The sequence below is a fragment of the Suncus etruscus genome, chromosome 2 (genome assembly GCF_024139225.1).
Source record: "Suncus etruscus isolate mSunEtr1 chromosome 2, mSunEtr1.pri.cur, whole genome shotgun sequence".
In the NCBI taxonomy this organism is placed as follows: Eukaryota; Metazoa; Chordata; class Mammalia; order Eulipotyphla; family Soricidae; genus Suncus; species Suncus etruscus.
The window spans coordinates 59106648-59123854 of NC_064849.1; the positions used below are offsets into that span (position 1 = coordinate 59106648).

General features: G+C 33.6%; 1 protein-coding gene across 2 annotated transcripts in view; it reads left to right on the plus strand.

Moving 5' to 3' along the window:
- PRKD1 (protein kinase D1) overlaps positions 1 to 17207 on the plus strand; it is a 309530-nt gene that overhangs the window by 280324 nt on the left and 11999 nt on the right. For both annotated transcript variants that reach the window (XM_049766580.1, XM_049766581.1), the window contains 4 exons: positions 879 to 985; positions 7708 to 7869; positions 8598 to 8696; positions 9628 to 9895. In XM_049766580.1, the coding sequence (XP_049622537.1) occupies positions 879 to 985; positions 7708 to 7869; positions 8598 to 8696; positions 9628 to 9895 (636 nt within the window). The remainder of the gene's footprint in view (positions 1 to 878; positions 986 to 7707; positions 7870 to 8597; positions 8697 to 9627; positions 9896 to 17207) is intronic.

Consider the following 17207-nt stretch of genomic DNA (forward strand, 5'->3'; position numbering starts at 1 on the left):
CTAATTTCAGCTTTTGTTATATATTTGATATATTCTGCAGACAGCATTCTCTCCATTCCCCTAAAATGTTTGTTATAAGAATTAAATATAGGGGCTGGAGAGATAGCACTGCGGTAGAGTTTTGCCTTGCATGCCACCACCACAGGACAGATGGTGGTTCGAATCTCGGCATCCCATATAACCCCCCAGGTCTGACAGGAGCGATATCTGAGGTTGGAGCCAGAAGTAACACCTGAGCACTGCTAGGTGGAACCCAAAACAAAACAAAACAAAACAAAACAAAAACAAAAGAATTAAATGCATCATAATTATGTAGAGGTGCTGATGATAATATAACAATGATGTTGATAACTGACGTTGTTGTGTGCTTAACTATCTGGACTTTATATGCATATCATATTTCCTATAGTTCTCAAATACCCTAAAAGATGATGAAGTTTCAAAAACTCAGAGAATTTCAGCGATGTACTCACAATACTTGTATATTAAGTGACAGAACCTATTCTATTGTTTTCCATTATAGTATAAAATAGTTTAATCAGGATTTATAATTGATTCCTTCTTAAGGAGAATACTTTTGATGGTGGCATGAATATTTTCTCGAGTAAATAGCTTAATAATTAAAACATGTATTTTATAAGAGAACATCAGGATATTGATATGTTTAGTTTTTTAATGTCCCAATTAATTTGTGTGCTTAATTGTACTAATTTTTTAATGTTGACTTACAGAAGTGGTGCTAAGAAATTAAATCTTTATTAATATAAGTCAATGCTCTTCAGAAATAGCAAATTAGTCAGTGAAATATTTTTATAATTTCTGTAATTATGCTTAGGAAATCTTATGTATCATGCTAATTTCCCCATTTTAATTTAAAGGAAAGCATCGGAAAACAGGAAGAGATGTAGCTATTAAGATCATTGACAAATTAAGATTTCCAACCAAGCAAGAGAGCCAGCTTCGTAATGAAGTTGCAATTTTACAGGTATTTTTTTGTTTTTCACATGGAAGCTATAAAATACCCACTACTCAATTTCTTCAAAATAAAAAAAATTCATTTAGATACCTGTGACATAGATATTCAGAAATATGATAAAATATCTGTAAAGAAAGATCAAGCATCATTATATTGCCTAAGTTTTGCTTCTAACTCTAAACTTCACATAATTTTAGGTTTGTATATATTATTAATACTTATTAAATGGGTAATGTTCCTGACATATACTGGACATGCTGAGATAATTTGTTTTACATTCTGAATGGCATTGCCTTCAGAGGCAGTCTTTCATTAGCTGGGATAATTATGTGAGTTGAGAGAATAATTGTCAGCCTATTAGATAATGAGCAATGTATGTACAAGAATAAAATTATCTTGATATTGTAGTGTCCTCCTGTCTCTCAATATGATATTTTCATTCAGTATTGAACGTGTTTCTTAAGTGCACTCATTTGTAACATCTTTATTTGAAGTCATAATTTGTTAATAAAAATATTATGTGGCATATGTAATTGTAACCATTAAATCTTTTATCTAGAGTTTAAAATGAAATAGCAGTTTGGGATTCAGAGCTACATGTGAGCAATCTAGCTACACAACACAAGCTATTGATAAGTCCAGTTTTACAGAATCACTAGAATTCTCTACTTGCCTTGCGAGCTGCTCATAATATTTTTCCAAGGCGGGTCATCAGCATATAAGTTTTGTTGCAAAAGCACTATCACTCATTTAATTCATTTATTTAATTCATTTAATTCTAGTTTTATTTATTGGAGAAAGTACGAATTATATCAGCAGTACATGAGGTTTACTCCTGGTCTGTTCTCAAGGGTTATTCCTGGTAGGACTCAGGAACTATGCTGGGAATTAAACTGAATTCAGCTATGACTCAGACAAATTCCTTATCTGTCTCCCTTACTGCCTCACTTGTTCCTAAAATAATTTACATATCAAGGAAAATCATTACATACTAAACATTTAAAGATATGCAGTGATTTAAAGATATGCATGGGATCTTTTAATCAAATTTATAAACTTTCTTTGGATACTTAATATGTACCAGTTATTAGGTTTACACTGATTGGGAAATAGGTGATAAAATATTGACTTTAAGGAACTAAATGTATTGCAATTAAGACAAATGGATTCACTCATAACTTAAATATTGGCTTCAAGGAAAAAGGATTGTGGAAGGGTAGAGTAGAAATATCTATCTCATTCTACAGGAGTCAGTGAAACTCTCTAATTATTGAATATTTAGACCATAGGAGTAATAGCTGGACAATAGTGCAGTGAAGATATAGAAAAATAGAGTATGTGACTTGTTATAGAAGAAATGTAGTTTGGCATGACTATATGGAACGGTGAATAGGGTGGATATGTGGATAAACTGGGAAAATGGTTGGTAGGAGAAACAGATGATAGGAAGCCTTCTCTTAGGGCTTTACCACTGTGATTCTGGTGTTGATTATCATGAGTTTTTAGCAAGAGAGGTAATTAAAATTATTCTTGGACATTAAAGAGATAGTAAAACTTAAGGTTAGATGCTTGTTTTGCCAGTTTGCATATGGCCTTGTGAGCATAAGCATAAGTAATCACTGAACACATAGCTATCAAGGATGGCTCTGCACTCGGGGATTACTCTTAGTGGTGTTTGGGCAACAATATAGGATGCTGGGGATTGTACCTAGGTGAGATGCATGCAAGGCAAGCTACTCATTATACTATGTCTCTAGCACTTCATGGGGAATTTTACATTATTTTTCCTTAATAAATGTTCAATGATTTTGATTTCTTGGTCTATTAACTAAATTTTAGGACCATGATTTGAAAGTGGGTGTGATAATCTTTTCTTTTCTCATCCCTGGCAAACTGGCAGGAATGAGAGTTAACAATTGTCAAAATGCTCCAATTCTCCAAAGGCAATTCCTGTTCCTATCTACAATGCCAGCCAGTGGAATATTCTTCCTTTTGCATTTAAAACTTAAATTATGTACCCATCACTTTCAAATTTCTTTATTTATTTTTTGTTTGAAAAAGTAGTCAAATATTCCTATATGAAGACTGTAGTATGATGCTGAATAATCAGTTAAAGGGAAATATTGATTCTAACCTATTCTTTCTCACTTTTCATATGTTTGTATAAATAATTGAAATGGTAGAAAAAAAGAAAATGATAACTTATTACAGCTAAATATATGGAATGGATTTTCAACTTGGTATTACAGTGAAACAATGTTAGTAGAATTTTTATTTTAAGTTTTTTATTGTGGTTTGGGAGGCCAAACCTAGTGGTTTTCAGGACTTACTCCTGGCTCTGCATTCAATAGGAATTACTCCTGGTAGACTTTGGTACTAGATGGAATGCCAGGCACAGAAGTTGAGTCAACTGCAAGAGCTATTATTTCTGTGGCCCCAAGAATTTTTAAAATATAGGTATAAATTAAGTAGTTTAACACAGATTCCAAAGTTATAACATAGAATTTACAAACATTCTGATTAAACATTTATCTTTCCTTTAAATATTTATATAAAAGTTTTTTCCTTTTGGTGACTTGCATTCATTAATTACATAAGAATTCTCCAAGCAGTTTTTGGGACAGGAAAATTTTTGTTTCAATTTTCTAATGGTATTTCCTCCCGGATTTCAACACAACATTATATTCACCTCATGGCTATGTCTTCAATCTGTTATGTGTGAGTGGACAATATTCTTCCCCACATTTGAACAAATGTTCCATTTCCTGAAAATTAAATTACTTCAATTCAACAAACAGATGGCCATATAGTCCTATAGTAGCTTACTCTGCCATGGAACTTATTGCCCAATTCCTCAGGTAGACTTGGAGAATTTAGCAAATTTTCTTTCTTAACAGTAGTAAACTGCACTTATTGTTGTAGTTTTCAAGCCATTTTAATATTAATTCAATTACTTTGGACACTAGGAAGAAAAGTTAGGAAGTGTGTTTCTATAATATCTTAAAAACTAAAATATGGTGCTGTCGATAAAGCTCAAGTAATAGAGCAAATGTCAGAGTCTTTTAGTTTGTCAGGTATAGTCATGTTGCCCTTCAACCTGATCCAGCTAGATTTGCCTAATAGCCACTGAGCATTGCCAGTCTTGAGCTGTGAACCAAACACTAAAGGCCTCCAAAACTGGGTTGAGGATCACTAGGAGTAACCTTTATTAAAAAAAAATAGTGAATAAGTCTCTTACATTACATTGAAGTTTATTTTAGAGCTGCTTTAAGGTATTACAAAGATAAGTTATACATGATAATAGAATATAATAGTTTGAATTTTGTTCTATTTTAAGCCTCAAAATTATCTTCTCTAGCTTAAAGAAATACTTATTATAGTACATAGAAATTTTTACATAATGCATGATTCTTTATAGCCTGTTTTGTTATTTTCAAATAGGAAAACAAAATTGATCATTTTATTCAGAACAAAGAAATTAGAACTCAAATAAGTGCCTACGATGGCCTTCTCTCTTCCCATTTAATAAAATTTTAACTTAGTACATTTATCTGTGAAGAAAATGTAACATTGCTATATTGTTGGAGTTTTTAACTCCTCATAGTTCTTTAGCAGACTATGTAACCTAAAGAGCAAGGGTCAAATTCAATGCTTTAGTTTAAAATTCTAAAATATTTTTCTACCAGTTGTGTATACATAAATTTCATCTAAATTGCTTAATAAACCTATATATTATATTTAATCAGTAATATAGAGCCAAAATTTTCCCAAACATTTAATAAAAATGTGATTAGAGCACTTTTCTGGAGTCAGAGTTTATGTTTAGCATCCCATAAAGCAATTGACAGTGAAGAATATCATTAGTCAATTTCATAATTTTGGCCTAGATCATTCTAAGAATTTACCAATTAATAATGTGCATTAAAATCTTATCTTCTGTATAGAATCCGTTGAAGTCATATCATGGAGTAGGAAAAAAAGTAATATATTAAAAGTAAGATTTTAAGTCGCGATAAGAACTTGTGTAATGAAAGTATACAGATAACAGATTTGCCATCATATATATTTGCATGATTTAGGTTGGAAAGCTTCTTGTCCACTCTGGTTTCCTCTTTTACCCTGCTGCAGACCCTAAGAGAGCAGTGAACTGAGAAGCTACAGCATCACTTCAGTTTTTTCCAGCTTTCTTTGGTCTTCCTTAATCCCCTCCCCTTTTTTTCATTGTTATGTTATTGCTGAGTCTGGGTATTTCAGACTTGGCTGTGGTGCTTCCACACATTTGGTGGAGGTTTGCTTAAGATCACATACTCACTGTGTTGTGATGATCATCACAGCAATGATGCTATGGGCTTGAGCACATCAGTGTAGGACAATATTAGGGATCCAACTCACAGCCTTGTGCCTGCAAGGCAGGTGATCTATTATTGATTCACATTTCCTGTTCTGGTACTCCCTTATATTTTTATCTTCTCCACATTCTAGTTTTTCCTTTGTCTGCACACTAGTGACCCTTTTGCTTTGCTACCCAACTCTATTAGTATGCTTCTTTATTTTCTCTTTTTGATCCAACCCAGATTATGAGGCCTCGACTATTTAAGGAAGTGAGACTGTCGTAGAACAATGCTTAGAGTAAACAAAAAAGTATAGCTAAGATAACTCTGAAAGAGAAAGGTTCACTTAGTCTATCTCAATGTGAACTTTCCTAAAAGAATTATATTACAGACAGGACTCTCAAGCCATAGTAAAAAGATAAAAAGAGGATAGGTGAGGTGTCTGGGTTCCTAGAGCTTGAGAGATAGTACAGTGGATAGAGCACTTACCTTGCCACAGCTGACACAGTTTTAATCCTTAACAGCCCATATTGTCTCTCATGAACAGCCAACAGTTATCCCTAAGCACAGAGCCAAGAGTAAATCTTGAGCACCACCAAGTGTGGTACCACAGCCCCTAAAAAAGAGAAAATAAAAGGATAGAAATGGCATTGCGAGAGAGAAAAGAGAGTTAAATAGAAATGCCTGGATGCCTAGAGGATGGCTATGTGTCCTTTTGCTATGCATCCTCTAACAGCAAAGAATGTAAGTTTCGGTGGAGATTCAGTTCTGAAGAGTACTGTGGTCTTTATATCAAACAAATATATGGTTTTTTCTCCTCTTTAATTCTCTGGCACTCACAGGTCAAACCCAAGACATTGTCTGGTACTGATTTCCTTTAGTCAGGATAGGTAGAACTCAATGTTTTTAAGTCCACTTTCTCTCCATGTGCTTCAGAGCAAGAAAGTTTAAGGTTGGAGAACCAGTTTCTAAGAAGTAGTCACACTCTTATCAGTTAACTGAATATTTCAGAAACAGTGGCCATCTTAATGTGAAAGACTATGAGGTAAAAGTGCAGGCATTCCTTGGATGACATAGAAAACTCTTTCATTACTAATTATGTGACCTGACGGTACACTCAGACACCAAAATTAAAATGACTTAGCTGATGTCTGAGGCAAAGAAAACAAACATTTGAGAGATCATCACCTGGGAACTGCTGCCAACAATGTCTGGGCTCAATACTTAGTTGCTGCTGGATATTCTCTGTCTGAATGGTAGCTAGCAAGTCTGCAATGTTGTTGCACTAATGCTCACCACTAAGCATCATCTATAGTCTCAAGAATAAGCAATTTTAGATGTGAAGAAGTTGGTAGAACTATCATTTAATATAGTTTAAATATCTATAAACTATAGAAATCTATAGTTTAAATGAGATATTCTTACTAAAAGAAAAATGGAAATTTAACATCTTCTGTTGTCACAAATTTAGCCCCTAATCTTTTTTGTTTTCTGATTTTTTTTGTTCGCAATTACTTTTCAATTTCTCATTGAGATATAAGTAAACCAGGTAAATATTTTCCAATGAGAGAATTTTTTATTGTTTAAAAAAAAAGACAATAATCAAAAGATTTTTTTGATAACTCAAGCCAACATTCAGACTTAAGGGTACAAGAGCACCTCCTATATTCAAAGTAATTTTACCTGACATATGACAATATGACAAGCCAATTGCAAATTTCCATTACTAGCCATTGCTTTGTGATGGACATATTTATTGACTATTTGATAATTATGAAAGATTAGCATAGTGTGGTGTTATGGACAAACAGTGTCTCAAACATATATATGTGTATATATATACATATATATCCACATAGCAATTTCCATGCAGTTTTAGCACTTCATATAAGATATTTCAATCAAAAAATGCAGCACCTCCAATAGCACAACAGTTCCAAAAGTTTTCAGTAATGGGATTCATCAGTGTAGTCAGCTTCACTACATGTGCAAATTTCATCTTTAATACATTAAATTCTATCAATAGTGCAGGGATGACTTGCCATGCTTATTTAGGATATTATGCTTAATATTGGAGATCATCCTAAGAACTTTCAGATTTCTCAATATGGTATTCTAATTAAAACTCAATTAGCAATTCATTGTGCTTGAACCTGAAATTTCAGCATAGAAAAATATAATTTTACTATGCATAGAAAGTAGAGTTTTATTTTTTGGATCCTAATGGAGACATTAGAATTTCAAAAATAAAAGGCAGCACATGTGGAATTTGGAGGTGTTAAAATTGTAAGTGTGGGTTTTTCCATAGCTTTAAGCTTGAACAGTTTTGTATAATCAGCAAGCTTGCCAAACAGTATCAAAAAACTCATTTTATTCAAGTGCTTTATTTATCTTTAATAGAACCTCCATCACCGTGGAGTTGTGAATTTGGAGTGTATGTTTGAGACGCCTGAAAGAGTGTTTGTTGTTATGGAAAAACTCCATGGAGACATGCTGGAGATGATCTTGTCAAGTGAAAAGGGCAGGTTGCCAGAACACATAACGAAGTTTTTAATTACTCAGGTAAGGAATCAATTAGAAACAGAAAAATAGATAACATTGAATAGCAAATGTTATTGCCATTGAACTATAGCTTTCTAATTGTTGTGCAGCACCTTCTCAGGGTCTATACTATACTCAAAGAGGTTTCAGTAATTGTATTATCTGACTTCTGTCTCTGTTTATAGAGCTCAGTAAACTAAATAAATAAACGACATAAAGACCTATGTATTAAAAAGTTTGCCTCGTGAAATTTTAAATGTGCAGTGTTGAGGACTGGTTCTTTGAAAATATTTGAGAATGAGTATTCCTATTATATTTTTTATTACTTTTTATTTTTTATCTGCACTTGTCTTGGTTGTTGTATTAATACCATTAATAGGCTATTTTTTTTCTTCTGAAGTTTTGTTAGAAACCTATTCTGTTAATCTAACTCAATGGTCCTCAAACTACGGCCTGCGGGCCACATATTGTATTTATTCCCATTTTGTTTCTTCACTTCTAAATAATATATATGCAGTGTGCATAGAAATTTGTTCGTAATTTTTATTTTTATTATAATCTGGCCCTCCAACAGTCTGAAGGACAGTGAACTGGCCCCCTGTTTAAAAGTTTGAGAACCCCTGACTCATGAGTGCCACATTATGAGTTTTATATTGTTTTATTTAAATTGATGTTATGGCATAAATTTTTATTTAAACTAACTGATCAAAATTATAGTGGATGAAACTCTTCAATTCTCTTCTTTACAGATACTTGTGGCTTTGCGGCATCTTCATTTTAAAAACATTGTTCACTGTGACCTCAAACCAGAAAATGTATTACTAGCATCAGCTGATCCTTTTCCTCAGGCAAGTATAAAGAGACCTTTAAAAAGAAAAATAAGATAGCTGATAGCCTCAATGGCTCCAAGGTAGACTGTGTCAACCATTTATTCCCTCAAAACTCTACTTCTGGTTTTGCCTGTTGGCTTTCATACATTTGTCACTCTTTCTATATACAGGATTTTGGCTTTGTTGTCTGTTTTCCCAGTTCAGCCTACCTTCGTAGAAACTCATCATGCCTTCTTATTCTGCTTTTTAGCTTCTATTGAATTTAGATCCTAAAGAACTGACTGCCTTAGGCTTATATCTAAATCATAGCCTAAGTTTGAGAAACTAAGATTGGCAGAGATGTTACCAGCTCTCCCAGGTTGGGAGAGGCTCAATTGTTTTTAGTTACAAGTTTTTTATTTAATTTTATAATAATATGAAATTGTCTTCTTTTCCTCAATTCAGAGCGTGGAAAAAAACTGAGTTTCTCTTTTTTGGCCTGAGCAAGATGTCTGTCATTATTACTTTCCTTGTACTTTTAGCTCTTGCAATGAGCTAATATTGAGGATACTCATGGCTACGTTTTAATATCATTATCAATTCCTGAAATGTCCTTGTGTTTACTTTTAATCTTGAGTTCTGATGATCATTTAAATTTGGTCTGTCACTTCCCTGATCAGTGCAAAGTTTCTTTAACTTCTAAGATAATATTTCCAGTTTTTAGCATGAATATGCCTACATTTGTATTAGTTTGGGGATGAAGCAAGGAGAATGCTTAGTGGTTATGATAATAAATAAAAAATACTTTGATATTGATACATAAACCATTTTCTTAAAATACAAAAATTGGCAAGTAGCTGATACTTCTATGGAAAATGCAAACAACATATGTTAAATTATTATATATGTAGATGTCATGAGGTAAAGCCAAAATGAATTTATTATTTCTATAAACCATTATTGTCAACAGGTGAAGCTTTGTGATTTTGGTTTTGCTCGAATTATTGGAGAGAAGTCTTTCCGGAGATCAGTAGTGGGTACCCCAGCTTACCTCGCTCCTGAGGTTTTGAGGAACAAGGGCTATAATCGCTCCTTAGACATGTGGTCTGTTGGTGTCATCATCTATGTCAGCTTAAGTGGCACATTTCCTTTTAACGAAGATGAAGACATACATGACCAAATTCAGAATGCAGCTTTCATGTATCCACCAAATCCTTGGAAGGAAATTTCTCATGAAGGTAATATATTGATAATGTTTAAGCCTACATGTTGTCTAATTCAGTTGTATATTATTAAATTGAGTACTTCACAATGCACGTTGTTCAATTTAATAATATACAACATGAGTAATATATAACATGTCATGTGTAATAATATATGTAATATTTTCCAGGACACAGAAAATGGATTTATCAGATAAAGTCAGTGATAAGTATCCTTGTTACAAAATATTACTCATGGGGCCGGAGCGGTGGTGCAAGTGTTAAGGTGTATACCTTTACTGCAGTAGCCTAGGATGGACCACAGTTCGATCTTCCGGTGTCCCATAATGTTCTCCAAGCCAGGGGCGATTTCTGCGTGCATAGCTAGAAGTAACCTCTGAGGGTTACCGGGTATGGCCCCCCCCAAAAAAAGATAAAAATAAATAAATAAATAAAACCCACCAAAATATTACTCATGACACTAGAGCAATAGTATAGCAGATAGGGCATCTATCTATTTTGCATGCACTTGACCTAGGTTTGATACCTACGTTACATATGGATACTCAAGTCCTGCCAAGAGTTATCCTGAGCCTTGACCACTGCTAGGTATGACCTCCAAAAACGAAAATGTTGATATCAATAACATTAATAACATTAATAAGCAACTATTATTTTTAATACCTCTAATTTGTAAATACAGTAAAATAACTTGTTATTGTTAACATAGTGGGAATCTGGAATATCTTTTAAACTAGTCAAACATTTTTCTTCTATGTAGAAACACCTTACTGGAAAAATCATCTTCAATTTCTAAACTTTTTTTTATAATGGAATGTTTTCTTTCAACAGTAAAAGAGTGATATTCACTTATTTTTTTTTTTGGTTTTGTGGGACACACCAGATGGTGCTCAGAAATCCCTCCTGGCTTGGGGACAATATGGGATGCCAGGGATCGAACCTGCATCTGTCCTGAATCAGCCATGTGCAAGGCAAATGCCTACCACTGTGCTACCACTTCGCGCCCCCTTCCCAATTTTTTTTGGTGTTCACTTTCTTATCACAGAAATGTTCTGAACTTACCATATCAACATAGTCTGTTTAAGCAAAGAACAAATAACTATAGATGATGATCATCTAGTTATCACTGGCTATAAGTGCTAATCACTGTATTTTGCAGAAAAGAGAAATAGATATAAATGGGTTAAGAAACTTCCTAGGAAATTACAATTTTTATTATTGTTGATGATATCAAAGTAGAAGAGAAAACATAAGGGTACTTAAAGTTGAGATCTGTGAATTTGGAAAAATCGTTATTTTCCCCCTTTTTTCAGGTTTTTTTTTTTTTTTTTTGTGGGGGGGGTGTTGGGAGCCACACTGAGTGACACTCAGGAGTTACTGCAGGCTATGTGCTCAGAAATGGCTCCTGGGTTGGGGGACCATATGGGACACTGGGGATTGAACTCACCCAGGTCCGTCTTGGTTCAGCCATGTGCAAGGCAAACACTCTACCATTGCGCCACCACTCAGGCCCCGGTTATTTATTTTCTTAAATTGTTAGATGCATAGGTATAAAGTCAGAAAGAATATATGTATATTTGACAAGTTAAAATTATGTTTTAGTCATTAAAAATTGAAAAAGAAGAGATGCAGCATTTCAGGAAAAATATTACATGCAATAATATGACCAGGAAGTAAACATTTTACTTACTAGTTTGTCTAAGCCCTAAAATTTCCTACTTCTCAGGCACATGTCAAAACCAATCCAGAAAAAACTTCACTTTTCTAAAACGTTATGAATTGAACTTTTGCTTCACTATCTTTCTCTAATTCAGCTACGTCTTTGAAGCATAGACATGTTCTATTCATTTACCAAGGATCTGGATGGTAAATGAGTCATGTGATTGCCAGTTTATCATAATAATGTCAGCTAAAACTGGCCCAGATTTTATTCCACTCTTTTTTCCTTTAATTTTCTTATTGAATTACTATGAGATATAGAGTTTAAAAGTTGTTGGTTGATGAGTTTCAGTCATACTATGTTTTAACACAAATACCTTGACCAAAGTGCACCTTGGCCCACATGCATCTCCCACCAATAAGTTCCCTGTTTCCCTCCTGCACCCCTCATCCTGCCTCTATAGCAGATTATTATCTTCTCTCCCCTTTCTTTTTTCTCCCTCCCTATCTCTATCCTTCCTCTCTTGTTGAGAAAGTATTAGATATTATAACAGGGACTAGTACCTAATATATCTTAGCATTTAGTCTCTGATAATAATGCAAGCAAAATTTTTTCTGTCAGTGGATGAACACATATTCTTAGAATAAATTTTAAGTCACAGGGCATTAAAACATACCAGAACTGCCAAGAATACAGAACTCAGAAACAAAATAGGCATTACAGTTACTCTACAGAGACCAGGATCAGCAGTCAAGGAAATTGAGGTAATGTCCTGTCTGCCATTTTAATGATCCATTATTTACCTACTTTGCAATTCACTAAAATGAATTATGATTTCTCCACACATAATAAAGTTATAAAAGGGATAAATGAAAGAAAGGATGTGAAAGTTATAAATAGAGATGTGAAGTAAGTCAATAATTTGGACTTAGAAGAAAAACAGCAAAACAATAAGTTAAGCAAATGATTTTCTGATAACTGAGTTCTGATTGTTTACTTTTAGAAATTATATTCAAACTACTGTGTATATTCCTTAAGTATTTTTACATATGTATTTTTTTCTTAAACTTGTATGGTCATTGTTGCATACATCAATTAAAAATGTTATCCTGGGGGCTGGAGAGATAGCGCACCGGTAGAGCGTTTGCCTTGCAAGCAGTTGACCCAGAACCAAAGGTGGTTCAAATACCGCCATCCTATATGGTCCCCTGTGCCTACCGGGAGGGATTTCTGAGCAGAGAGCCAGGAGTAACCCCTAAGCAATGCTAGGTGTAAACCAAAACCAAAACAAAAATATGTTATCCTTTTTCATGTTTTTTCTATTAGTGTAGACATACATGTGATAAAATATGAAAGGGTATATAATGGGCCTTACTTGGCAATAAATTTTATTATTTTATATTCACTGCAGTCCTCTGACAAGTAACTTGATAGACCCTCTATTACTACAGAGAAAGCAACTTGCCTGAAGTTAAATAGTAGTAAGGCTTGCAATCATTTATTTGTTTTGTTTTCCCTCTCTGTTGTGAGCCAAATTGTGCTTATTTCTTACATTTTGATATTTATGGCCATATAACAAATACTTCTTCATCTGAGCATTGATATTTAGAAGATACACTCTTTAATTATAGATATGCACTGAATTAATTGATCAGAATTTACATACAAATAAGTTATTGCTAGCTAAGGGAAACAAACACTTCCACACAATTGAAAATTCCAAAAGAAAAATCTCAGTTGGATCCTGCATTTTATGCATCATTTTTCTCCATATAGCTACCCAGTTCTTCTTTACAGTGGCTTTCTTCTTAGTTCAGTTCTTGGTGTGGATCACTCAGTTGTTCTAGGCACACACAATATTCTGAGATTTTGTAAAATAATCTCAGAAATCAAGAACTGTTTTCTCGTAGTCATTAGAAGTCCTGAAAAGGACACTGGTCGACTCAACGTAAATCCCAAATTTCCTGGGAGCAATCATACTTGAACCTTTGGGAGCTTGATAAGCCTATACAGATGGTTGAGCTCCCTGCATATTGAGAAGAAAATATTCCTACCGTGAAAAGTTTCTGTTTTAAAAACAAATACAGAAGCATTAACAGATGTCCAGAATTAAAATAGAGCTTTTTTGAAAATCCAAGGTTTGATTTGAAAATTGGGAGTACATTTGAAGAAAGCTGTGCAAATAGTTATAGGTTGTATGGAGAGAGAAAAGGTGAAATTTTGCTATAGAAAGTAATAGTAGAATAATAGATACTACTGATATAAAAGTTGTATTTATAGCCAAGCATTACTTTAAATGCTTGATATATGTGACTCTTTTAAATCATCCCTAACCTTTTCTTCGAAGCAATTATATTTCTGCTTTTAAGATAAGCTAGTACATGCAAAGAAATATGGCTTTTCTGACTGGAACAAGAGTCCAAATCATGATAGCTTAGCTCCAAAGTAGATGCTCTACTTCACTCTAACATGTATAGCTTCTTGAATATCCTAATGGATTTAATCACACTAAATTAAATTAAACACTGTTTTAATATGCTTTCACTAGCTTATAGGTACCAACAGAATTTTTAATATTGTTTAAGTATACAAGGAAATAGAATCATGTTGTAATAACCTAATTTAAGCCTTGGTGATCTCATCCAAAGTACTTACTTACTTAGATCTCAGTGCTCTTCTCTAATTCATAGTGATTCCAATTATGCACTCATTGCAAAGCCCCATAGAGAACTGGTCAAAGAGCTAAATAATCAGTGAGAAGAATTCAGATGAAAAATAAAACGTTTATTCTCAGAGGAAGAAGAAAAGTGACACAAGTAAGCCAGTAAAGTGGAGTATATAATTGGAAAAGTGAGATACAATTTTCTGCAGTGCAAACTCTCTTAATAAAAAGATAACAAATAAGCTGCATTAGGAAGGCATTTATTAAAGTGGTAGTACATTCTCATCTTCGAATTGAATTGATGTGCTCAATTAGAGATAAAGTAAATTGGAAGCTGGTTAGTAATAGGCCCTGAAGATCACTAGAAAGATTACTCTAGGTTTTTTTTTTCCTGAGTTTTGATATTCCTTTATATGCCATTAGGGAGGCAAGCAGGCAGTAATCAACACAGAGGCAAGTTCAGAAATTGTCTTACAACCAGTCCCTGACCCCTGCCGACAGAGATCATTTGCTGTGTTCACAGGTAAAATGTGAAGAAGCACCTATTCTCAAGTCACCTGCTGTGTTGTTACTGCTCAACTTTAGAGTCACATGATTAGTTGGTATTATCAAGAATTAAGCGGAAACACAAAGCCTTGCTATACCATTTATGGCAGAGGGAGGACATGACCTGGCATTAATACCGTACCTTGTCTTCTTTTTATTTAGAATGAGTAAATCATTATGGAGCACTAGTAACCTTGGAATTTTTTTCATGTGTGTGCTCTGACACCCTCAAAATAGTATTTCTAGTTCTCTGATATTGTAACTTGTTACTTAAAATAATTTACAAATTTTATTTAGCTTAAATAGTTAGTTATTCAATGTAAAATCTAATTTATCCTTCCCCATTATTCTTATTGTTGGTCTCAGTCCTTTGCTTACATTTATGTATGTTGTAGAATATTATATAGGAGATTATAGCATTGAAAGATTATAACAATATACCACCAATTATCAAAGCATTTACATTTTATTTTAAAACAGAATTTTGCCATTTGGTATGGCAAATTAAAATAAATGGGTCACAAGTATGTCCTGCTCTTCCAAATCTGGAGATAAAAAAAACAGCCAGCGCAAATACAAAGCAAAGCTAAATAAAAGCCTAGCACCATTTACCACATGGTATGTTTTCAGAATCCAACAGTGTTCCAGAACGATAAACACTTAAGTTGGAAGTAGCACTTTGCCATGAAAAGGAACCAGCTGTAGGTCCCTTTTCACAACATATTGTTCAAAACAAAAAATAACTCCATTGAAAATAAATCTTGGAGAGATGAGACCTAGAAATCCAATGGTATGTAAAACAAAAGAAAGACAATTGTCATTTTAATCATTAAACTGTATAAGACTTGCAGATTCAGTAAGCCTGCTGAATACTAATTAATAGATTGATTTGTCAACATATTAGCACCACTGTCAGACATAACAGCATGGGAGAGTTACAAACGGACTAGCCAGTCAAACGCTTAAGAATACCTGACTGGGTGCCAGGAAATTTAATCATGAATGATTAACTAACATGCGTTATATGGGTCAGAACTTCTCGGTATTTAACATTTTAAAATATCTCTACTTAAAATTTTGGAATTAGTTGTGTTTCGCTAAAAACAAAACATGGATTTTGTATAAAGCACTGTAAAATAATGAATCACCGATACCCAATAATTTAAAAAAATGTCTACTAACCTAGTAAAAAATATCCAAATGTGACATCTTAAAAATAGCCTACTAAAATGAATATTTGATAAAATAAATTATAATAACTAGGTTTTATCTCCTACAAATGATTAGAGAAACAGTTCAGAAATTTGAACAAGAATATTGACATTATAAATATTCAAAGACCCATTTACTTGCCCCTAATGGAAATGTTCCTGATATATTCTAATTATACAATGAAAATTTCATATCTGAATGTGTAGCAAGATTGAATTGAACTGTGATGTCTGAATATATATAGTTACATATCATAAGAAGCATTGAGGTAAAGTTTGCTCTTGTTGCTAATGAAATGAGTGGAAAATGGCAGAGAAAGAGATATTCAGAAAAGAGACAAATTTCTACTGTCCTGATTCTTTGCCTAATGAAATACACAGGAACTTTAGGAACATTCTATACTCCCAGCCCCACTGAAGCAATTGTCAAGCTATACCTGAACCCAGTGGTCAGCTCAGCCAAGGAAATGATTCAGACCTCTCAAATCTTGAGGAAATCGTGATACTTGAAGTAATGTGAGATTACACTCATCACAAGAAATGGAAAGGATTCTCCTGATCTCTACCCAGGTTTTCCAGGGTCATTGTCTTTTCATGCAGAAAAGGCATTTCAGAAAAAGAAAATACACAAAAAATGTATATAGAAGGAAACAAGAGAGAAGACAGGCTACACCAGGGAGAAGCAAAAGAGCAGTAAAGAAATTATGAATCCCAAATGGGGATATTAGCCATGCCAGAACTATTTTCACAAAGCTGTATATAAGACTTTACCCAAGGTGTTCAGGTATGGGAATTTTGTACAAATAAGAGCCTACCACTAAGGCTTTGATTAAAAAAAAAAGAAGAAGAAGAACATATGATCTTCCTGCAGTCTTATAAGACCATTTGTTACTGCTGAAGGTTCCCTTGATGGGTCTCTGGTTCTCTTGAGTAATCTTATTCTTAGGCTTTGAGCAGAATTTAGGCACTTCAGCTCAGACCAACTTTGAGAACTTTTTAGATTTCTTAGTTTATTGATTTCTTGATAGTCATTGTCAAGGGACCCCCAAGTGACTACTCTACAATAAAAATACAGAGTAATATTTCAAAATATAGAATATGGAAACTTTTTGTAAACTCTATACCTATAATATAAATCTACTTATACAGTTGCCCAGAATATTCTTAATTTGTTCCACAGATAAAACTGTTGTATAAACAGTCCTATTTCTTTACCTGACCCTGACACAGAGGGAAAATATTTATCTT